Source organism: Hippopotamus amphibius, chromosome 3 (assembly GCF_030028045.1).
Source record: "Hippopotamus amphibius kiboko isolate mHipAmp2 chromosome 3, mHipAmp2.hap2, whole genome shotgun sequence".
Classification (NCBI taxonomy): Eukaryota; Metazoa; Chordata; class Mammalia; order Artiodactyla; family Hippopotamidae; genus Hippopotamus; species Hippopotamus amphibius.
In genome coordinates this window covers 173546817-173570777 of record NC_080188.1, presented here as the reverse complement: position 1 = coordinate 173570777, position 23961 = coordinate 173546817, and the positions used below count along the sequence as shown (strand labels likewise).

At 39.9% G+C, this 23961-nt stretch overlaps 1 protein-coding gene across 1 annotated transcript in view; it reads left to right on the top strand.

Annotated features, from left to right (window-relative positions):
* The window catches only part of PAPPA2 (pappalysin 2), a 266326-nt gene that overhangs the window by 81744 nt on the left and 160621 nt on the right, over positions 1-23961 (top strand). Inside the window, exon 3 of the mRNA XM_057730056.1 lies at positions 18740-18885. Within this exon, the coding sequence (XP_057586039.1) occupies positions 18740-18885 (146 nt within the window). The remainder of the gene's footprint in view (positions 1-18739; positions 18886-23961) is intronic.

Here is a 23961-nt window from a genome sequence, read left to right as displayed (position 1 = left end):
GGTGAAAAACCAACAGCTTAAGATTCAAGAGTATGTATGCCCTCACTTCTGTAAACTATTGTGTGTGCATATGCATAAAAATAGAAACAAATACATCAAAACATTAATAGTAGTTATCTCTGAGGTAGTAGAATTTGGATACTATATAATTTTCCTTTAATTCTTTTTGTGTTCTGAATTATCAATAACACCTATGTAGTACTTTTATTATTAAAAAAGAAGGGGTTAGGTAGAAGGAATAACACAAGAGAAAGGACAGAGGCACTAAACAGCATAGCTGGATGTGGGTGGGGAGCTGTAAGTAGTTTGATGTTGTTGGAAGTAAAGCATGAGCTGGAGGGTGACAAGAGATGAGGTGGCTGTAAGGAAGGTCACAGGTTGGTGAGATTGGTGGCTTAGGTGGATACCTCCAACAGCAATGTGGGTAGCAGTTTGGGGAAGGTAGGCAAGAAGAGAGAAGATCACTGTTTGGGCAAGAGAAGATGAGGGCCCATGGCAGTGACATTAGAATGAAGGGGATAGAGTTGAAAACAATAGGTAAATTAGGTAAGCTTCAGCAACTGAGTGGATGTTAAGGTTGAGAATAAATATGGTGGAGAAAGGATTACTCTCAGGTTTCTGCCTAGGGTGAAAGGAACAGAAAGCATCGCTCCAAGATCCTCTTTTCCCATTGAGACATTTTGGAGCCATATATGGAAGCATTTGTCTTACTCACCTCTAATCTTTATAAACCATGGCCATGATGTTCCTTCTTTTTGAGCATGAAGAGATCCAATCACAGGACAATTAAGAGATTTGGTTCACTTATTGGTCTAAAAATGCATTGCGTCTCTTGTGTGTTACCCTGTCCTATGTGAGCATACAAGGTGTATTAGACACCCCAATCGAAAAATAACAATAACAAAAGTAGCTACTATTTATTCTGCTCTTCTTATGAGTAGACGCTATGATAAATACTTTATATAGCTTGCCATTTTTGCCTTCACATCAGTCACTGGAGTTAATTTATGTTACAGATGAGAAAATGGAGGCTCAGAAAGGTTAAATAATGTGTCTAGGATCACATAGCTAGTAAGTGACAGAGCTTGACTATAAATTTGTGTCTGTCTGATTCAGACTCATGCTGTAGAATCATACTTTAGTACAGAATAGGGGTTGGCAAAGTTTTTTTTTTTGTAGATGGCCAGATAGTAAATACTTTTTAGCTTTCAGGTCACATCTGGTCTCTCTTGCATCCTCTCCTTCTTCTGTTTTTGTAAAAACAACTTTTAAACATGTAAACACGATTCTTAGTTCACAGGCCATACATAAACTTGCCACAGGCTGGATCTGGCCTGTAGTCCATAGTTGCAGACCCCTGGTCCAGAGTACACATATGTGCACACAAACACATGCACACACATGCACACCTTTTAGAGGACATCAGTGATGAAGGGGTAACATGAAGCATGCTGGGGGCAGAAGGATGAACATGGAGAAATCGCTTAGCTCTAGATTTCCTGGGGCAAGGGAAATCCAGCTGGAAGAGAACATCCGTGGTAAACACAGGGAGACCACAAGAGTGTGAGTCACTGCTAGGCCATAGTCTGGATGTGATCGTGCAGCCAACAAGTGATGCTCAGATGGCTTCAAAGCATTAATGTCAGGGGCAGGAGAGGGAGCGAGATCGAGGAGAGGAAATGTGTTCCTCAGGTAGAGCACTGGCCTTGGCCTTCTGGACAAGGAAGCATAGTAGAGAGGCTGAAAGGGCGTGCCTTTCTGGGCCCCAATTCTCAGAGAAGAGGAGGGGGTGAGGGATAAGCCAGGAGGTGGGAGTGAAGAAGAGATGGTGAGGAGGTCGCCTCCATGTATGTGTACAGAATTCTCTTTCCTCAGCCACAGCAACACATGCAACTTTCAGATGGACAGGAGTGGTCTGGCATCTTTCTGGAATCAAAGTCTACAAACGTTATTATAATACAAAAGGCAAACAAAAACTCTCCCATCAAAAGAGGACACACATGTAGTGAATATCTGTATGGAGGCTGTGGGCTTATGAGATTTCATGAGGTGAAAGGATGGAATTAGGAGCCTCTGTCCCTTGAGACATGATGACAGGTGAGCCTTGGCTGCACGTTCATGTGACTTCTGGAGAAGTGCTGAGCACTGTCAGAAGGGCCCAGAAAGCTTTGGTGGATTTGGATCTTCCTGTGTTGTGTCTCCTTACAACCAGTTTTGGAGTCTGGATACTTTTAAAGTTAATTAATTAATTATTGGCTGTGTCATTGCTGCTTGAGGGCTTTCTGTAGTTGCAGAGAGCAGGGGTTACTCTTCATTGCAGTGTGTGGACTTCTGATTGCAGTGGCTTCTCTTGTTGCAGAGCACAGGCTCTAGGCACGTGGGCTTCAGTAGCTGTAGCACTTGGGCTCAGTAATTGTGACTTGCGGGCTCTAGAGCACAGGCTCAGTAGTTGTAGCGCATGGGCTTAGTTGCTCTGCAGCATGTGGCATCTCCCCGGCCCAGGGATCGAACCTGTGTCCCCTGCATTGGCAGGCAGGTTTTTGACTGCTTCGCCACCAGAGAAGCCCCAGAAGTCTGCATATTTTTCAAACACCTATTTTATTATCTGACTGTCCTTTGCACTTCATTGTTTCATCAAAAGGAGTCAAATATGTGTACAGAAATGGCTTTCTGCATTCCAATGTATATGTCCCACAGTGGAATTTATTTTAATTCCCCTCAGGGGCTCAATATTGAGAAATATTTAGTCTATCATTAGAGGCAATACTGTATCATAATTAGAGAAAAGGTTGTAGAATCAGAAGCATCTCAGTTTGGGTTTCAGCTTTCCACCAATCACCAGCATAATGCAATACATGCTATGCTGGAGGGACACAGACTGTACTAAGGTAGTACCAAGGCTAGAAAGCAAGTCTGGACTCAGCAGTTGGGATGAATGTCAGGAAACTTTCCTGAAAGAGGTGACATCGGTACCGATTTTGATAATGGGTAGTTATTAGCAGAAAAGGACACAAGAAATGAACATTCTGGGCTTAAGAAATATTTGTGAAATTTCATGGGACCAAGAGAGAGCATCACAGAGGTGCAGAGCTGTAAGTACTTTGGGGATTTAGAAAAACAATGTAACAGAAATAATGGCCAGAGATGATGTTAGACAGGTAGCAAGGGGCCACATCATGAAAGGCTTGAAAAAGTATTAAGGCATTTGGAATTTGTCTCAAATACACTGCGCACCATTGATGTGTTTTAAACGGGAATAACTTGCTCAGATTTCCACAAGGAAGATGAAGGAAGATGGAGACGACTGTAGATTAGGCTGGCAAGTAAAATTTTTTCTCCGTAAATACAAGAAAGTATGATGGCATAAAGCAATAGTAGAGTGAACAATGGAAGGGAGAGATTTTAGAAATATTCGGAATGTAGAACTTATTGGACTTGGTAATTAGATGTGGAACTGAGAAAGAGAGAGGAGTTTAGGACAACTTTCTTCTAGGGTTCTGGATTGGATACAAAGTAATGGTGAGGCTTGTCTCCATGATAGGGAAATACAAAAAGTGGAAATGGAAAGGGAGGATGAACTGAGTTTTAGGCTTGTTGAGTTTGAGGTCTCTGAGGAATATCTAGGAGATGACTCATTAGACAGATATATTTTCTGGAGCTCAGGGGACAAATCTAAGCTAGAGATACACATTTTAGAGTCATCACTGCAAAAAAAAAAAAAAGCTGCAGGAGTGAATGAGTTCATCCTAGGAGAATGTAGAGAGTGATAAGTAAGAAAGTGGAGGATGGCCCTGGGGAAGCAGTGCCAGAGGGGGAGAGGAAGAAGGACCGATGTATACCTGAGAGAGTATATGAAGGAATGTCCTTAGAGATAGGAGGTAAACTAGGAACGTGATGACATACTGAAGCCAAGTGAAGAGAAAGTTTCAAGAAGAAAGTGATCAACAATGTCAAATGCCCCAGAAAAGTCAAGAAGGCAAGGACAGAAGGTGTCCACTGGATAGAAAAACTGGGAGATTATTGCTGACCTTGTAGAGGACAATTTTACTGAGAATGTTAAAGATGGAAGCAGAACATATTCGAGTTCAATTTATAGTGAATGATTTTTCATTGCATAATATTTATAAATTCAAAATCTAGGAAAAAAACATGTACTTTGAAATCATTAGTAACAACAAAAGTTCCTCTTTTTCCTACTCTTTAGTTACTTCTAAGTAGGAGTTGTAACTAACTAGATTTGGGAGAAGGTGGCATCCAAGTATTTGTTCCTGAACGCCATCTAACTACTCTATGTCTCCTTAGTAAGTGGTTGGTTTCCTGTTCTAGCTTCTCCCACAGTGAGTATTTCACATATTCTAAATCTTAAGTTTCTATACCCATCACTTCACTCCCCACTCTTAGGGGCTCCCCTCACCTTCTCCTTTAGTATGAAAGCAACATAAATTAGAGGAGCATTCCTTTAATAAAATGCCTGCCAGCAACCTCAAAACCATTTGCTCTTTCCTCCCTTCCCTCCTCCCTTTCTAATGCATGGGCATGTTTCTGTTGGTATTCAAGGAGATTCCCAGGAAGTGGTGCTGAGACAGGATATTTTTTTAAATTTATTGGAGTATAGTTGATTTAAAATGTGTTAGTTTCTGCTATATGGCAAAGTGAATCAGTTATACATATATCCACTCTTTTTAAGATTCTTTTCCCATATGGGTCATTACAGACTATTATAATTTGCAAAAGGTTTCTTTTAGCAGAAAGGGATGAGGATAACAGGATAAGGCAGGGTAAGAGGCTAAGCAAGCATGTGGTCTCACAGTCCAATCCCACAGGGAGCTCTGCAGCATGAATTGCACCATGGATTTGGTCCTCTCTTGGGGCAAAAGGCTGGCTTTTTGTACGCTCCTCTCAATCAGTCATTGTCTGCCAGTTGCCCCGGGAGGAGGCAAGCATAACATCCTGTGAGGCAGCTCCTATTTGGTGAAGGGAGATTTTTCCGAAGAAAAGGGTCAGCCTTGAGCTGTTAGCAGCCAATACTCACAGCAGCTCGGGGTTCGTGGTACTTGCTTAGGTGGCACACCTACAGTATCTACCGTATTCCTGTGTATGGCGTATCTCTCCTGGTGGGTTCTGCATTTAATTACCTTAATTATATCTTTCTTTCCTCTTTATATTATCTCCCCTTACTGATGTTTTCCTACTAAACTAATTTAACAATGCTTAAATCTCCTGCCATAAACATTTTCTGTCCTCCTGTACATCGTAATGCTCTTCCTTCACTGCTAAGATTCTTGTCTTTGCCCATTATCTTCTCTTCCTTAAGAGCCACTCATTCTCCAACCCACTGCAGTCTGGTTTCTGCATCTACTCTTTTTCTGAAATTGCTTTTGTCAAAGTTACTGACCTTCTTGTTTCTAGTTCTGGTGGAGACTTTTCTGTTCTTCTCTTAATTTCAAACGCCAGGAACATTTGGATTGATCCTCTCCCTTGGCTTTAGAGACGCCAGCTCTCCTGGATTTCTTCCTACCTCTTCATCACTGCTTCTCAGACCTCTTTGCCAATTTCTTTTCTTAAGGCTATTCCTTAAAGTTACTGTTCCTCAGTGTTTGATTCAATGTCTTCTCTTCTCATTCTGTATACCTTTTTCTGGGCCAGACTGAGGCTTTTGAGACCATCAGAAAAGATCACCCCTTCACTGTCCCATGATATGTAATTCAAAAGTAAACACATATTTTTAAACAAAGCAAAATCAATATTGTCTCTCTGTAGTCTTTCAAATTGCACAATTCTGGATATAATTTTGAAAATGAACTAACTCGCACGTGTTCACTCTCTCTCCCTCCCTCTGCTGGTTCCCTCAGCACATGTTGTGTTGAGCACACCTACTAGGAAGTCAGTAATTCACTACTTCATTAGTTCTATAGTTTTTGTTATCATCAATTTCTGAATTTACATACTGCTCGGGTCTAAAGAACCATATATACCCCTGTCTAATAAGCATCTGTAATTTGATTATCGCAGATGACTTCAAAATGTCACCCCTATCTGTTCTTCCTCCTAGTTCCCACTTTAGTGAATTGTGCTAACCAGTTACTCAATTTAAAAACCTAGGAATCAGTTTGGACTCTTCCTCTTCCTCACCCTAACCTCATCCAATTAATCACCAGTTGCTATTGGTTCTTTTCCTAAATATCTCTCAGTTCCATACACAGCCTTCTAATAGGCTTCTTTGCCACCAGTTTTGCTCTCAAATCCATTCTCCACATTTTCTTAAGACCAGTCTTTGCCAAAAGCAAATCTAATCATGTTTCTTCCTTGCTTTAAAGAACTCTGAACTTCTTATCATTGTGTGCAAGACCTTTCAAGATCTGGCTGTTGTTACCCTCTTCAGTGTCAGTCTTTCTACTTCTCTCCAGCTCTCATGAACTACTCCCCTCTCTTATCCATTGGGCCTTTGTACCAATGGCTGACTCTTCTTCGCATGCCATCACCTCTCCAGGATAACTCCTTATCATCTGCCAGGTCTGCCAATTCTGAGAAGACTTCTCTTAAACCTGGTCAAGTGCTCCAGTCTGTGGATTCTCACCGCAGAATCTTTTACTTTCCCTGCCAGAGTACCTGCTGAGTCCCAGCGTGACTGCCCATTTCCTTGTCATCTCCTCTATAATGCCACCAACTCCATGAGGGTAGGAGTGCTACCTGGGCTTATCCATTGTATACTTGTTGTTCAGCACAGAGCCTGAGATTTAGTAGGTGCTTAGTAAATACTTTCTGAATTAATGAGTGTGTTATCCCACCTTCTAAAAATCAAAGTTGAAAGGGTTTTCAATTATCAGTGTTCTTATAGGATTGATTCACCTTCCCCATGTCAATAGAATATAAAGTTACGAGTTCAGTTTGGTGCATGTGTATCATCAAAAGAACTGACTTCTGTGGTGTATGTGTGTGTGTGTGCACATGTATGACATATTACGGAAAGAATGTGTTGCTTGAAAACAGGATTTGAAGCAAAGCTTTAAAAATGTTCTAAAGCAGTGGAAGAAAGAGCTATAGAGGAAGTAAAAAGAGACACCAAAAACGACTAAAATACAGGATGACTTCATGGGTTTTTACCATTAGTTGAAACACATCGTGTCCGCTCCAGTGACCCACAAGGACCACTTCTCCTGGGAAAAGCTTCCTATTTTTAAACTCCGAGTAATGCCTGTGGAATTGCATTGCCCATTTCCACCCAGGCCCCAAGAGTTTATCATTATACAGTGTTTTTGCCAAGAACCTTCTCCGTCTTTAGTCATCAAAAAAGAGTTGTCAAAGAGCGCCTATCTGGGGCTTTGGGCTTCGGCTTTGGGTGTATTTTTGTCTCTTGCTCTTTACCAGAGGCAGCAGGTCTTATGTGCTCCTGTTCGAAGTCTGGCTTTCTTAGATGTAACCAGACCCTGTGGTTTAAGGGGATTCTGCAGCAGGGCAGTATTGGCGAACTTGGGAGGAGGGAAGAATGGGGTATCCTCTGCCTCATCTTCTAGTTAAAGCCCATCTGCAACATTGATATATTCAACTAATATTAAATCAGCACTTAATAATGTGCAAGATGATATACTAAGTTGTTCTTACACTGAGGAAGACATGGTACTTAACTTCTGGGAACTTTGTGCAGCTAATAAAATAAGGAATGTTCTATTATATGTATATATACACACACACATACATGTATGCATCTATATGTAAAGATGTATACATACATATATGTGTGTATATGTACATAATACATATAAATGTTATACATCTGCATATGTAGAAATGTATAGATATGTAAAGACCAATACAGAAGAATGCAAATAAGAAGAGAAAATTACTTCAGATCCCACGACCTGTTTCATCCCCTTCTAGATATCTAGATTGACACATGTATATGGTTTTAAATAAATAGAATTATATTACACTTACGATTGTATAGCCAGCTTTCTCATTCAATGATGTGTTGGGGCATTTTTCTATTTTAATAAATATAAATCTAGATTATTTTTAATGACTTCATGGCATAATATTATATATGTTTAATCTAACTTGTCAGATTCATGTTAATGGGAATTTACATTATATTTTTCTGTTATACTCTTGTTTGCTACTATGCTATTCTGCTAGCAAAATACCATGCTATTATACTATCATGTTATTATACTATATATTTTTGCTATTATCCATTGTTGTTGGTGCATATTTGAAATTCATTCAAATATCTTCTTGGGTTAAATATCTGGAGGTAGGATTTCTACTGCTGGCAAATATTGCCAAAGTAGTCTTGCATATAGTAATTACATATTACTATCTATTGTGTTATAGACTAGACTGAATGACTTAGAAACTCAGATTTTGGGGCCCATTTCAGGCTGAGGTGATCAGTATGGGCTTCATGGAAAAAGTGAGACAGAAAATGGGCCTTGAATGTCAGATACATTTTTGATAATTTTATGTGTAAGGAAAGAACAGCATAAACAAAGCAGGGAGGCCAAAAACCAAAAAACAATCAAACGAAGATGACTCAAAACAAAAAAAACATTCAGGGCATGTTTGACATCAATGTGTAAATCAGTTTAGCTCGATCGATGACGTAGTAGTGTTGGGGTGATCCTAGAGTGTAGACTGGGCATCAGATTAAGGGCAACTTTAAGTGGCAACTTAAAGGAAACCTAAAGGACTATTGTGTAGGCAACAGGAAACCGAGAGTGAAGAGGAGAACACCAGTTTTCATGTCGTACTGTGTGGACTTGAGTGCATATAATATTAGAGGGAGAAAAATAAGAACACACTTTAGTACAGGACAAATAAAGTAAAAAGGATCTATTCCAGAAAGTGATGGTGGGGAGGGAAAAATAGGAATGTTTTTTACAGACTTTGTGAAAGAAGTTTCTTTAGAAGTTGAAAGTAAACATCTAACTAGTCACCAACATCTATAGAATCTTCTTTCACAAAGTCTCTAAACCACAGCTGCCATCACCGAGTCACACTGGGCCTGCTGGATCCACACCAGCAACGAGGGTTTGCCCCACATCCTGCTTCTCCACACCCTATCGCCCAGCCCTGCTTGCAGGCAGAGAGAGAAGAAGCTGTCAGAAGTAAGGTCTTCATGTTACTGTCACCTTCCAATGAAAATATAGCTGATTGGTAGATACTAAATCGCATCCAGATCCCTAGATGCAAGGGAGCTGGACAAATGTTGAATCTGACCTTCTGTCCTCCAGAACAGGAAGACACAGGAGAAGGAGGGTAGAATTGATGTACACAAACCTATGGACAATATCCACCACAAATTTCTACAACACCTTATTTTATTTTAATCTCTTTATTGGAGTATATTTGCTTTACAATGTTGTGCCAGTTTCTGCTGTACAACAAAGTGACTCAGTTGTATTTAATACACATATCCCCATATCCCCTCCCTCCCGTGACTCCTTCCCACCCTCCCTATCCCACCCCTCTAAGGCATCACCCATCATCGAGTTGATCTCCCTGTGTTATGCAGCAGCTTCCCACTAGCTAACTATTTTAAATCTGGTAAAACACCTTATTAATGTCTGGTTTTCTAAGCCGATTTTTCACTCTGTCCTCCATTCTTGTATACAGTTCCATGCACACTGCTGATATAGTGCCCTTCCCCTTGCATTATCCTACTTTGTTTCCATGGTTGTCTTCCTCACTAGACTTAACTTCTTGAAAAGGAGAGTCATATCTTAATGTATCTTTTCATTGCCAAGGCCCAACACAGTGACTCACAGATCCTAGGGAAACAAGCTGAAGAGCAGAGGAAAGAGTGTGTGCTTTGGAGTTAGAGGAACTCGGGTTTAAAACTTGCCTCCAAAACTTACAAGCTGTGTGGTTTTGGGCAAGTGACTTTATCTTTGTAAGCTTTAGTTTCTTATCTGTAAAATGAAGTAATTACGCTAACTTCACAGACTTGTGAGTTTCCATGAGAAAATACATATGAAACATCTGCCACATATGTGGGATCCAGTTGATTGTGATCACTATTATTAGGGGCGGATAAATTATTGCCAGGTTAATGACTTATTCAATGGATTTCTTAATGATTATTTATCTTGGCAGCAGGACAGACTTAGAAGAGTTCAGTTTTTTCCCTTCTGTGTCATTACACTCTATTTTGCTTACTATTCTGAAAAACATAAATTTTTAAATTTATCATTCTTTGCATTTTTTTATATTTATGCTGGCTCTGGGCTTTATCTTTTTTGACCCCATTTTTTAAATAGTTCTGTGCTATTCCTCTTTCCAAAATCTACATAAGTTCTCTTAAAATTTTAACTCAGCAGGGAGTTCCCTTACAGAATCTGATTCTTTTTGATGCTTTCTATCTTCTTTCTGTTTTCTTGGAACAGTTTAGAATTACATTGATTTTCAAGGTTTATAACCTTCCACCTCCAAAGGGCCATTTTCCCCTTGAGAGTCCTAGGCTATGGAATCATTACTCTCTTTTGGAAATCTGTTTTCCTTTAAGCTCTAGTCCTTGATGTTACCAGCCTCAGCTATCTCAAAAACTACAAGAGAGTTTCTTTCATTAAAGGAACGCCTCTGTTCCATGTCACCATCTAGTTATTTCTTATTAATAAGAAGTAAAATAAATGCTCATACCTCTTTGCTGTTTCCCGAACTTTTTGAGAGACATTATCAGGAAGTGGGAAAAAGTATGTCTCAGAAGTGCTGCTATTGCTATTAGCAGCACCAGGCTTCTGGCAGAGACATTCTCATCTGAAGTTCTGGATCATCGCTATATTTTCATTCTGTGTCAATTTTGGAAACTGCTTTCGGGATGTATCAGAACTATCCCTTGCCTGACCATGCCAACAGTAGTTTATGCCTAGAAAATTTTCATTGCTATTTTATTTTCACTAAATGTTTCCATTGTGGTTTACTTCAGGTGTCAGGTTTCAGTTGTGTTTGCTTCCTTTTCTGCACTGTGGTATTGCTTCCATTTCATTTAACTTCATTTCTTTCAAGCAAGGTATGCCCATCCTCAGACATAGTCTATGATTAGCTCCCCATCAAATCTTTAAGATGATACTTGCTTTCCTGTGTTACGATTTTTTAACTTTGTCTTTTTTAACTTTGTCGCTGGCTAGGTAGACATCTGAGACCACAGGCATTGTTATTAATAATATAAGGTTTATTGACAAGAGCTGACGTGTGATTTTATAGATGTTATCTCATTTTTCTTCCCAATAAGTATATGCAGATTATACTTTCATTATTCTCGTTTTCAGGTAAGGACACTGAGGTGTAATGATGGCCAATGCCACACAGCCAGTGAGTGGTAGAGATGGGACATGAGACCAAGTCATTCTGGCTTAAGTACCTGTTCTCAGGATGCTGACACATGTTACTTATGACTTTTCGTTTGGTTATTTTCTCTTAAGTTCTACTGGGTATCTCTTCCACCATGCTTTTCTTTTTTCTTATCCAGACCTGGTAAGTTATCTGGGTATTTTTGTGCTCCCCTTCCAAATAAACTTCAGGGTATGACTCCCTTGATAAGGTAGGTAAGCTACTGCCAAGAACTGGAAAGCTGGGATTGACTCTTTTCTGCCTCAAAAGGCAACCACAAGTTCTTTTAAAACAAATTCTTTTGATACCACCTCTTGAAACCAGATGTTCATTCTCTGTATGCTCTTTTCTTTTCCAAAGATACTATGTTTCAGCGAAAGAAGATATATTCATTTTCTATTCCTGCTGCAGTAAGTGACCACAAGCTTAATGGCTGAAAACAACACATACTTATTACCTTACTGTCCTGTAGGTCAGAAGTTTCACATGGATCTCGCTGAGTTAACATCAAGGTGTTACTAGGGCTGCATAAGTCTCTGGAAGTTCTAAGGGAGAAGCCACTTCTTGGCCTTTTCCAGCTTCTAAAGGCTGCCCACATTCTTTGGCTTGCCGCCCCCTTCCTTCCTTCAGCTTCCAAGCCAGCAGTGTAGCATTTCTCTGACTCTACTTCCATTGCCAACTTGCTTTCTCTGATCACAGGTGGGAAAGGCTCTCTGCTTATAAAGACTCATGTGATCAGACTGGGCCCACTCAGATAATCCAGCCGAATCTGCACATCTCAAAGTCTGTACTCTTAATCACTTCTGCCATGTAAAGTAACATAGTCCCAGGTTCCAGGGACTAGGACATGGACATCTTTGGGAGCAGTATTCTGCCTACCGCAGAAGATAGTATGACATTAGACTTTCAGTCTCCAGTTAACTCTTTTATTTCAACCTCAAATTCTTACAACAGATAAAACTTTCTAGAGAATAATTCCATTTTACTTCTAGTAGTAGTGCTCACGCCCACATGCATTAGCCAAAGTGAATTAGTATTTTGGGTGTAATACATCCTAGCAGTGTCTCCATATTTGAATTTCAAGAAAAAAATGTTTTCCCGGTTGATTAGGTCTGAGTGATGATGATATCCAGCTTCTTTTGTGGCATTCAGAAAAAAAAAAAATCATCATGATGTCTTTTCTTCCTCGGGTCATTAGTAGATGGTTGATTATACTGAGGAGAGTGAAGTGAAGGGGAGGTGGGGAGGGAGTATTGAAGGAGGAATCCTGGCTTTTCTTCTTGTGTCATGGAGAGGGTAATAGGGGTGGCACCAGTTCAGAGAGAGGCGCTGGAGGAGAAGTGGGTGTGGGGAAGAACATGCTGAGTTCAGTATCCGAGACAAAATGAATATCCTCCAGTCCACATACCCCCAGGAACGAATGATGTCATATTATCATTAACAATCAAATTACATGAGCTCAATGTAGAACTATAAAATCTTATCCTCATACCTTGTCCTCTTTCTCTAGCATTTCTGGGAGTCTTCAGAAGGGTGTGCCTCAAAAATTCATGCCCACTGGCTTCTGTGGTTCTACTGCTGTTTGCCTTTGCATACTGGCAATGGTATTTACCTTGTCTGCTGACACTCAGCATTTCCAGCTGATGCTCTGCCCCCACTGTTTCTCTAGGGAAAAGCTGGCCTTATTAGAGAGCTGGCTTCTAATGCAACCCAAGGCTGTAAAACTCTCAAGTGTTAGAATGGTGCTGACATCCCTTAATTCTTTCCAGAAATGGAGAGAGTGTCCCTTATCCTCAACTGATGCTCCATTTTGTTATTAAGCCATAAAGCGTGCCTTATATATCCTGGATTGCACCAATTCTCTTATGAAAAGAGTCCTTTTTGTTTCTTCCCGAGGAACTTGAAATCCAGTCTATAAAATTAGGTAATGGACAAAATACCATTGAGGTTCTTTCCTTGTTCTTGCCTTTTTATCTTTCTGTGGACACCGTCACATACTGCCTCTGTGTTTAGTCAAAAATCAAACCCTTCTTGCAAACATATCCATGGAAAAATGTCCACAGATTCATCATTTGGACCACTATTTGAGATGCATTAAAACTCACTGTGTCTGAATTTTGTTTGTGCTCAGGTAGAACCCTCATAACATTAACATGTTGACTTCAAAGATGTCTGTGGGTGATCCAGGTAGAGACATGCATTTCTCTACCTAAGAGTTTTCCAAATATTGATGGTGCTTCAAAGTTCAAGAGTGGAAAACTTCCCAATGGTGAACAAGGAGAGTGACAAAAGAATGGACTACAAACAGGACCTGGGGAATAACTTTTAAGGATTAGAAGGGGAAAGAGAAACCCACAATGGAGACTAAGGATCAGTGGTAAAACATACACACACACACACACACACACACACACACACACACACGAAGAGAATCAGGAAAGAGCATTGCAGTAAAGGCAAAGAAGCAGAGAACTTTAAGAGGCAGGAAGAGAAACTAACAGTATAAAAATGAAACAAAGAATTCCAATAAGAAGGTGACTGATTTCTTTCCATTTTTGTGGGGAGGGACAACTAGGAGGTTACCAGCAATTTCAACAAAAGCACTTTTGGTGAAGTGGTGCTCATGAAAGTCAGGTTACAGTGGGGTTAGGGGGTACATGAAAAAAAGAAAGACAAGTAGGAGATGAGGAAATCATCCTTTCAAGAAGTTTGAATTGGAAAGGAAGAAGGAAAAAGGGTACTAGCTATGGTTCTCTCAGAAACCTCATTCTGTGGGACCAGAGGAAAGGAAATAAAAATAGATAAGGAAGTAAATGTTTGAGAGAGAGAGAGAGAGAGTGTGTGTGTGTGTGTGTGTGTGTGTGTTTGTATGGGAGGAAGGGATAGAGTTCATGATAAGTGGCCTCAATTTTATCATCAAAGAAGGAGGCACGATTATCTAAGAGTCAGAAGAGATTGAATTTGGTCAGGGAGAAGGGCCAAGAAAAGAATGGTGAAGATTTCAAATAATGCCTGAAGAGAAGATGACCATAAACAAATAAAAGGTTAGACAAGTAGAACTAGAAATCCACATGAGATCAGAAATAAAAAATCAGTCTGAGTCAGGGTGACAATGAGAATGGTATGCAGGGGTCATTGGCAGGAAGGAAGTAAAAAATAAGACTGTTTTCTCAGGGGCTGTTTCACATCAGTGTGGAAATTTCCTCAGGTGTCTCTAGGAGCTGAGGCAAAGGGGAAAACTGTGAGTCAGACTGTGAAGCCCTGGATGTGTACAGAGCAACTAGGAGATGGGACAATGAAAGAAAGTGGAAAGAATATGGTGACATAGTAGAGTGCCACGTGCCCAATAGCGGGACTTTGAGAGAGGAGAAAAAATCTAAGTTTTTGAAGTGGCACTAGGCAGTTCGGATAATGCTAGTTGGTACTCTGAGCACCTATAAGCCCCATGGTGTGAGCACAGTCCAAGGATTGGGGAAGTGGGTCAAAGGGGTTAGTCACCTGGAGGAGGAAGCATAGTTGGCAAAGTGGATAGCAGGTGGGGGTGGCAGAGGGAACCCTTCTGTGTATTTTGGGTCAAGAGCTATGGTGCAGAGTAATGGCAAGAAGGTTTAGATTTAGCCAAACCCAAATATCCCAGCTTTGGCACAGGTGGTTTCTATGATGGGAATTGGCTGAGGGTACCTAGGAGCATCTGGTTTTTTCCTCCTGGAGGCTGCCTTATCCCCTGTGGAGTACAGTCAGGATCTTCCTCTGGAGGAGGCTTGCTCTAACAGTGGGAAGCAGGGCCCTGGGTCCCAGTCTCAGGCCATGCATGCATCCATTTTTATGTCTTTTTTTTTTCAACATGTGAATTTTTTTAAATAAATAAATTTACTTTTTTATTTATTTATTGACTGCATTGGGTCTTTGTTGCTGTGTGCGGGCTTTCTGTAGTTGCAGTGAGTGGGGCTACTCTTCATTAAGTTGCATGGGCTTCTCATTGCAGTGGCTTCTCTTGTTGTGGAGCACTGGCTCTTGGTGCGCGCAGGTTTCGGTAGTTGTGGCACGCAGGCTCAGCAGTTGTGGCTCACGGGCTTAGTTGCTCTGTGGCATGTGGGATCTTCCTGGACCAGGGATCGAACCCATGTCCCCAGCATTGGCAGGCAGATTCTTAACCACTGCACCACCAGGGAAATCCCAACATGGGAATTTTTGATGCTGACTCAACTTCCTTCAGACAGCTCAGGATCTTTTTCTTCTCTCTGGTCTGAATTATTTCTATCAGTTTATAAAGGAGTTATTCAACTGACTATTAAACTAGAGCACAAGAGGCATTATTTTTATATCCTTTCACTTTTACTGAGTCAGAAACTAAGCAAGAGTTGGGGCTCACATGGACACAGATGTTAGAGTGTAGCTAGGGGGCAGTGGTCAGGGAACCCAACAGAAATCATCTGGGGGACAAAGGAATGTGGTAGGCTGGACACCGGGTAATGGTTAATCCCAAACCACTAGGACACAGTGATAAAAATAGTGAGGCAGGTGTGCATTCTTCCAGGACACATGTCAGAAATAATAGACTCAGGCAATGGACAGAGCAACTTGATATGTCAGCCTCAAGGAAAGCTTGTTTTTGAGACAATTTTTGTAAAGATCAAGGTGCAACTTCACTTTGGTCTGAGTCCTCAGGGAGAAGTTCATGGTGAGTATTTCAATCTAGAGTGTGGACAGGATGAGTAAAAGGAGATCCCAATGAAAATTAGTAGATTAATGCAGTTCATCTCTCTTTTCATACATTGTTCTGGTCAGTTCATGATCCTATGCTTTTTACAATGTTAATATATGTCATTTCACCCTTCTTTGACTGTTACATTCTTTTCGATGGATGACAAGTCTATCTCTTAATAAATCATTTCTGAAACAAGATGTTAAGCTCTGAGCTTTAGAATAATGTCTATTTTTCCCACCCTAGGTCTGAGCCAGGCTCTGATCATATTAGTAGACAAGCTAAGACATTTATCTTATTAGCTCTGATTAAATTCTGAAATGGTGTACATATGTTACAATAGGTGAGGCTGTCTACATGCAAAATAGACACCCTGATACCTACACTTTTACCCTGTTTTGCTTTAGGGAATAATCTGGACAAAAATCTTTGTCTCCAACAAAATAAGACTTTCCTCTATCCATTCAATTAATGACGGGTTCCAACTGTCTCTAGTCTTTTAAAATGTATTTGCTCCCTTATACTTGCTGACTTCTATCTATATCTCTGTGGAGTGCAGGAGTTAGAGTGACCATACCCAATTTGCCACCAGCATGACATAAACACTCTCAACTGGAAGGGTACTTTATGGCTGGAAAGAGGAATGGCAAGGAAGAAAGGGGAGATGAGTAGAACCAGCTAATGAGTTGGTGGTGGAGGAGGAAGCCTCTTGGACGATGGCTCTAGGGAAATTAGTGGAACTGCTGGGTTGAGGGAGGACAAAAGGATGACAGCCAAGACTGGTCCATGGCAGACAGAGAAGCCAAGAACACACACATAGCCCAAGTAAACCATGCCAGGAACAGGGGGATTTGGGGAAAGTGAGGGAGGAGAAAAGAGAGAGAACTGTCAGTTACCAATTCCTAATTTTCATGGGAACTCTGGAATAGGAACAGAGGATGCAGCTTTTCCGCCTTGGTACCCTGAGAGGTGCATAGGCTCAGTCACTGATCCTCTCTGCTCTCATTTCTTTCTTTTTTCTACTTGTTTCTTTTTTCCCTTTTCTTTCTTCTCTCCCTCCTCCTATCCACCCCTCTCTTTTCCTTTTATCTGGCCAATTAGAACATCTCATGTTGAAGAGTTAGTTGATGTCATCATAGCTCCAAACCATCAATTTGTCAATACAGGAAATTGTTATTATTTTTAATAAAGGAGAAAAGGAAAGGGAATGTGACTAATGTCCAGGGAAAACCAAGCGACAGTTCAAAAAACACTGTGTCTCCAGGAAAGCAGCAGAAGGAATATCCCTCTGATCACCTCTGACATCCCTTCATGGAATTTGGATGATTTCTTGGGGATGAGAACTATTTTTCCAAGATATTATAAGTCAATAAGAAAGAATATTTTAAAATCCCCTTCTCCCAATCATTTTTGGTTCTAAAGCAAAATCTTTTTGTGTTTCTTTATTTTTATTGCCCTTTTTGGCTCTGTGTCAAAGAACACAAGTACAGTTTTGGGACCTCTATTTCTTGAGTTCTCTCTGCCAGCATATCCTACATGTGGGTTAAATAGATGGCACCAACAGTGTGATTGGGAGGCAGAGCAAGTAGGAGAAGAAGGGTCATGTTGTTCTAGCCTGAGATTCTGGGTTGAGAGATTTCAGTGTCTGCAGCTTGTCTACCACAATAGCAAGAATAAAACATGAAGCTATAAAGGAAATTTTCAACTATGTTGAGAGAGCTGTCTGCACAGCTGAAGCTGTCTGTCATTCCTGTCTTTGGATTGGCATTTTCCATGGCCACTGTAGGAAGCATCCAGTGAATCCAGGGAGCCACTGACTTCTGGTTTAGTTGTTCTTTCTTAAAATAGCTCTTCATTGAAAATGATGAGACTGTTTGCTCATAGTAAAGTTTTAAGTTTCACTGATGCCAGGAAGATGAAGGTCTTAGACTACACGTGAGCTTAAAAAGAGATCAAATGCTTGTTTCCCTTTTTAATGGGCCATGGGGCATGTGTTTTTAATAGACCTTTAAGTCTGTGAATAAGTGCAAATATTACCTAGTGCTTTGAAGGCCACCGATAGAGATACTTGGTGAGTATCATAAGGTAGTTGGAGTATGGGTAGAGAGTCTACAGATTAAGGTACTAGAAAGAGAAATATATATAAAATTAACATTCTTTTCAGTAGCTTTCTGATATCTTCTCCTACCTATAACTCATTTCCTTTTTTCCTCTTTTATGTTTCCTGGCCACTATTTACCTTTAAAAATGCCTGAAGCAAGCATATGCTGAAATATAGATTCAATCGGTCTTCTTATCATAATAACGATCATGCAATGTGATGGAAAGAACCAGAAACTGAGAGTTGAAAGGCCTTCTTCACCATGGGCTGGGGGGTAATTCAAGGCATAGAATTAAGAGTATTACGGAATTTATCTTGAAGAAATAATCTGGGTATAGAGTGTAGCACTGAGTGCGATATCAAAAACTGAGTATTCTTATAAATATTATTGTGCTAAAAAGGTAGGATATTATTTATCTTGGAATAAATATCCTAAATGTGTATTAGTGCCTATTTTGGGACCTTTGTAACACCTGGTCTCGTGGTTGCCCCTCTCCTCTAAAAGGCAGTGCTAGTTGGGAGAGTCAGAGTCTGATTATGTCCGGCTCTGCTAGGCTCTATGTACTGATCCTTTGGTATGACATTTCCTTCTCTTACATGCTCTCCAGGGCATACATGAGTGTGAAGGAGCTAAAGGAGGCACTGCAGCTCAACAGCACCCACTTCCTCAATGTCTACTTTGCCAGCTCAGTGCGGGAAGACCTTGCAGGTGCTGCCACCTGGCCTTGGGACAAAGAAGCCATCAGTCACCTGGGTAAGTAAAGTGAAGATCAACTATAGTAGGAAAAATGAAGAGATTGGAATGGAGTCTGTGAAAGTAAGTTTGGGGGAAAAAAGAGAGAAAAATAAATTTACTTAATGAATTAGCTGCTTTGGGCTGAGAATAGCTTTTGGAAGAATCTCTCAAAATGTTTCAATGCAGACATGTAAGATATATTAGAGCAAAGAGTGGCAAAGACTCAGAATGTTCTAGACCAAATCTATAATTTAGATGTAAATAAATTGCTGACATGGAATAAGATCCATTTTATGTCTTAGAGAGCCTCAAGGGAGAAACCAGTAAGAAGGTGGCTAGATTGTGAAATCTGGTTTGCAGTAATCACTGTGCCAGAAGATTGCTGGGCTTCTTGTGTGAATTGGAATCCTGAAGAGATGCTGGGAAATTCAAGCAGGTGGGGCTTGCCTGATCATCTAGGAAAAGGGTGATACCTTAGTACTGAGTGAAATTGCTGCACACTTAAGAAGGATAATTCTCTTTATCTTGTTATTATAAAGGAGATCTTACTCATCAATCAATAGAATCATTAAATGAGTTCATGTGGATGAAGAGTAATTACTCAGTATAATTTGTATATATTTTCAATGAGTCTTGAGTAGGATTCTGCAAAACTTATGTTAAAACTGAATTACCATAATTGGGAGGAATTTTTCATGTTGGAAAGCGAATGCTTGAAGGGGACCAGAAACCATTTTATGAATGATTTAAAGGAGATTATACAAAATTAATCTTCCTAGTAGTCAAATATGAAACAGTGAGAAATAAAGATCACATAATACTGTATATGTCAGACCCATGTTTGATGGGGTCATTATGAAGTGGAATCCAGAATATTGAAATGATAGTCAAGGAAAAGAAGAGCAAGTGTCCAAAAGAAGAAGATGAGCAGTAGGTTAGCAATAGATGAAAAATATTGCTGCTGTTTAAGAGGAAACCAGAACATAAAAATCCCTGCAATGAATCAGGTCAACATCCATAAGGGGTATGTATCTCAAACAAAGCAGAAGACAATGAAAAGTAAAACCTGTGGTGATCCAAACTGCTTTGTTAGTATGTTGGGTTTCATTGGCTCTATGGTATCTCATGCAGTTTCCGGGTCCTGCAGTCCTTTTATCACTACATTTTGTATTTTTGGTTCTCAGTATATGAGAGGTTAGAAATTTGTGAGGTAAGCGGTTCTTTCTAGATGAAAGCTAATGTGAGTTATTCTAGTCTTCATGGTAGCAGCAGGTGGGCTGGAAGGTTATATTCCAATAATTCATTTAGTAGTGTGTTTGAGTATCTTGAATTATCTTCATGAAAAACAATGGTAGCAGAGAAGCATGTATCATTGTAAGAAAGTACCTCCAAACTGGCTCAAACCTGATTCACCAGAGGTTACCTTTTCAGTACGTATGACAGCAAGGTTTACCCAGCAATGCTTTCTAAGAATCCTAGGTCTATCATTGGGAACTGAATCTACTTGTTCACAGAACCTTAAAAAATGTTCTGTCTGGCCATTATGGAGTCAAATATCAGCCTCTTGGTAAGGATTGTTGGGCTGGGAGCAGAGCCCTGAGTATTTTCTAACTTTGTTGGCACTAAGCCACTGACAAGATTCATTTAACTATAAAAATGGATAAGATACCAAAAAAAAAAAAAAGCTATTTGAAGACATCAGACATCAGCCAAGATAAAGAGGATTTGAAGGATCCAATCCCAGCAAGAAGGAAAGTGTGCTGAAGTGAGGTCTCCATGTAATTTGGGGTTTTTTCTCCTCTTGGAAAACTGCCGAATTCTCAGTGAAACTAATAGAGGCAGAGCAGAGAGCAGCAGCCTAGAGTTTGCTTAAGTCTCATTACAATGGAATATTACTCAGCCATAAAAAGGAGTGAAATGGAGCTATATGTAATGAGGCGGCTGGACCTAGAGTCTGTCATACAGAATGAAGTAAGCCAGAAAGAGAAAAACAAATACCACATGCTAACTCATATATATATGGAATCTGAAAAAATGGTACTGATGAACCCAGTGACAGGGCAAGAATAAGGATGCAGATGCAGAGAATGGACTGGAGGACACAGGGTCAGGGGGGCGAAGGGGAAGCTGGGACGAAGTGAGAAAGTAGCATAGACATATATACACTAGCAACTGTAAAATAGATAGCTAGTGGGAAGTTGCTGTATAACAAAAGGAGATCACCTCGATGATGGGTGATGCCTTAGAGGGCCAGGACACGGAAGGGGGAGTTGCGGGAGGGAGGAGATATGGGGATATATGTATAAATACAGCTGATTCACTTTTTGTGTACCTCAAAATCTGGTACAAGAGTGTAAAGCAATTATGTTCCAATAAAGAGCTTAAAAAAAAGAACAAAAACATAGTTCAATCTCAAAAAAAAATGAAAACTGATAAATTGGATTTAATTAAAATTAAAACTTTTTCTCTGAGAAACACTCTGTTAAGATGAACAAGGAAATGGCAGATTTGGAGGAAGTATAATATTTGCAAACCATCCATCTCACAAAGGATTTGTATCTAGAATATATAAAGAATTTTCAAAAAACAGTAAAACAAACAAACAAATATTCCAGTTAGAAAATGGGCAAAAACACAGACATTTTACCAAAGAGGATATACAGATGGAAAATAAGCCCATGAAAAGATATTCAATATCATTTACCATTAGGGAAAAGCAAATTAAAGCCACAGTGAGGTATCACTACACTTATTAGTAGAACTAAAATAAAAAATAGTGACAATACTAAAAATGCTGGTGAGGATGCAGAGAAACTGGATATTGTATATATTGCTGATGGAAAAGTAAAATGACACAGCCACTTTGGAGAATACTTTGGCGTTTTCTTATAAACTTAAACATACGCTTACCTATGACCCAGCAATTGGACTATTGGACATTTATCTCAGGGAAATGAAAACATGTTCACTCAAAAACGTGTGTATTGATCTTCATAGCACCTTTATTTGTAATAGCTCCGAACTGGAAATGATAAAATGTTCTGTGGTGCTAATTGTGTAAGCATACTGTGATACATCTGCACAATGGAATATCACCCAACAATAAAAAGGAACAAAGTATTAATACATGCAACAACTCAGGTGGATCTCAAGGGTATTATACAGAGTGAAAAAAAATCTCACACGTTGCACGCTTATGATTTAGTGTAGTATTCTCAAAATTTTATGTGGTATTCTCAAAATTTAAAAAAAAACCCAACAGAGATAGAGAACAAGCTAGGGGTTGCTAGGGATTAGGAATGGGGTGAGGGCTGTGGGGAGAGGGGCATGTGTGTGGAGTGACATAATGGATAATAGAGGAGAAATCTTAATAGTAGTTACACAAAGGTATACGTACATGTGATAAAATTGCGTAGAACTATATACAAACACATACACACGTGCACGTGCACACACACTCACAGGTCTGCATGCAAAAACTGGTGCAATCTAGATAAGGTCTGTGGCCTCTTTGCATAAGCAGAATGCTTCACACGTGGCAGGTGCTCTTTGAAAGCTCACTGAGTGAAGGGATGAACGAATAAATGAGTGAAGGTATTAAATTTAAATGCTTTCAAGAAATGTTTAAATTATCTCATGAGTCACTGACGCGTAAAGAATTGCAAAAAAAGCTAAGGATATTTATATTTTATTCTTAAACCTTTTAGGAATAACTAGTTCCCCTACAACATGTTTCTTAATCACTTTTAAGAAGTAGAAGACTAGCTGAAACTCTGACTCAATATGAATGTTCTTGTGTGATTATTTATTTTCCCTCGTTCAGTCCTAACTGTGACTGAGCAAAGGAGTCGTGTGGACCTAAATCAGGTGTAGAGTAGTACAGACAGCTGGCATAACATGATAGAGGAAGACATTTAGGATTTTCTAAATAGAGTCTTTTCAAGACTCAAGATGAGATTATGTATCAACATTTAAGACCCTGTATCTTGAGGGTCAGCTGAAGTGACCTGGCAGATAAGCACACTAGTTTCAAGATTGAATCCAATTTCTGACTACAAATGGCTTAAGTCACTATGTGGAAAGACCAAGGTAAGCTGTGGTCCTGCTTTGCTGTCAACACCATTTTTGACCTTTAGCATGATTTTGTACTTTTAATGTTGTGGTAGTGCAGGGCAGAATTTTTTATAAGTAAATGAATAAATGAGATCCCCTTGAGCTCAGTGGTTTGAATATCTTTAACCTTAGTATACAGCACTTAAACTGAAAACATATTTTCAAAGGTAGAAGACTTACATTAGTGCCACATCAGCCCCTTTATAAGCCATTAATAGCAGACGCATAATCATTTATTCACTCATTTAAAGAAAAACTGTCAAATCTGTTTTGTGGCAATATCAGAGATAGAACAAGTAAAAAGAGTCCACTGTAAAGTTTTGCATAGTACAACTGGGAGACAGACATGCAGATACACACTTATAATACTATGCCATCCTGCCACACAGAAGGTCAAGTAGGAACATGACGAGAAAGTGCTGAAAGCATCAGGGAAGAAGGGAAGAGTTCCCAGAGGGGCTGAGGCTTGAGGGGAGAGCTGAAAGATAAGCAGGAGTTTGCTTGGCAGACAATAAGAGGGCATTCCAGAGTGAAAGAAACGGTAAATGCCAAAGTTTAGACTGTTAAAAACCTAGACTTGCTTAGAAGTGGAATGTCCTTGGAATGGCTAGAGCAGAGCTCTTCAAACTTCTTTTTGCTCTCTTGTACCACTTCAAAGACTTGAAAAACTCTGTACCCCTTCATAGATTTTAAAAGTAACATCTAAAAATTTAACCATAAGTTTAAATTATAGCAAAGAATATAATTTCTGGCATATTATTTTAAATTATTGACATTTGAAAACACATTTCAAATCTACTCTTCTTTTTTTTAATTTATTTATTGGCTGCATTGGGTCTTCGTTGCTGTGCACAGGCTTTCTCTAGTTGCAGCGAGCAGGAGCTACTCTTTGTTGCTGTGAGCAAGCTTCTCACTGCGGTGGCTTCTCTTGTTGTGGAGCACGGGCTCTAGGCACGCGGGCTTCAGTAATTGTGGCTTGTA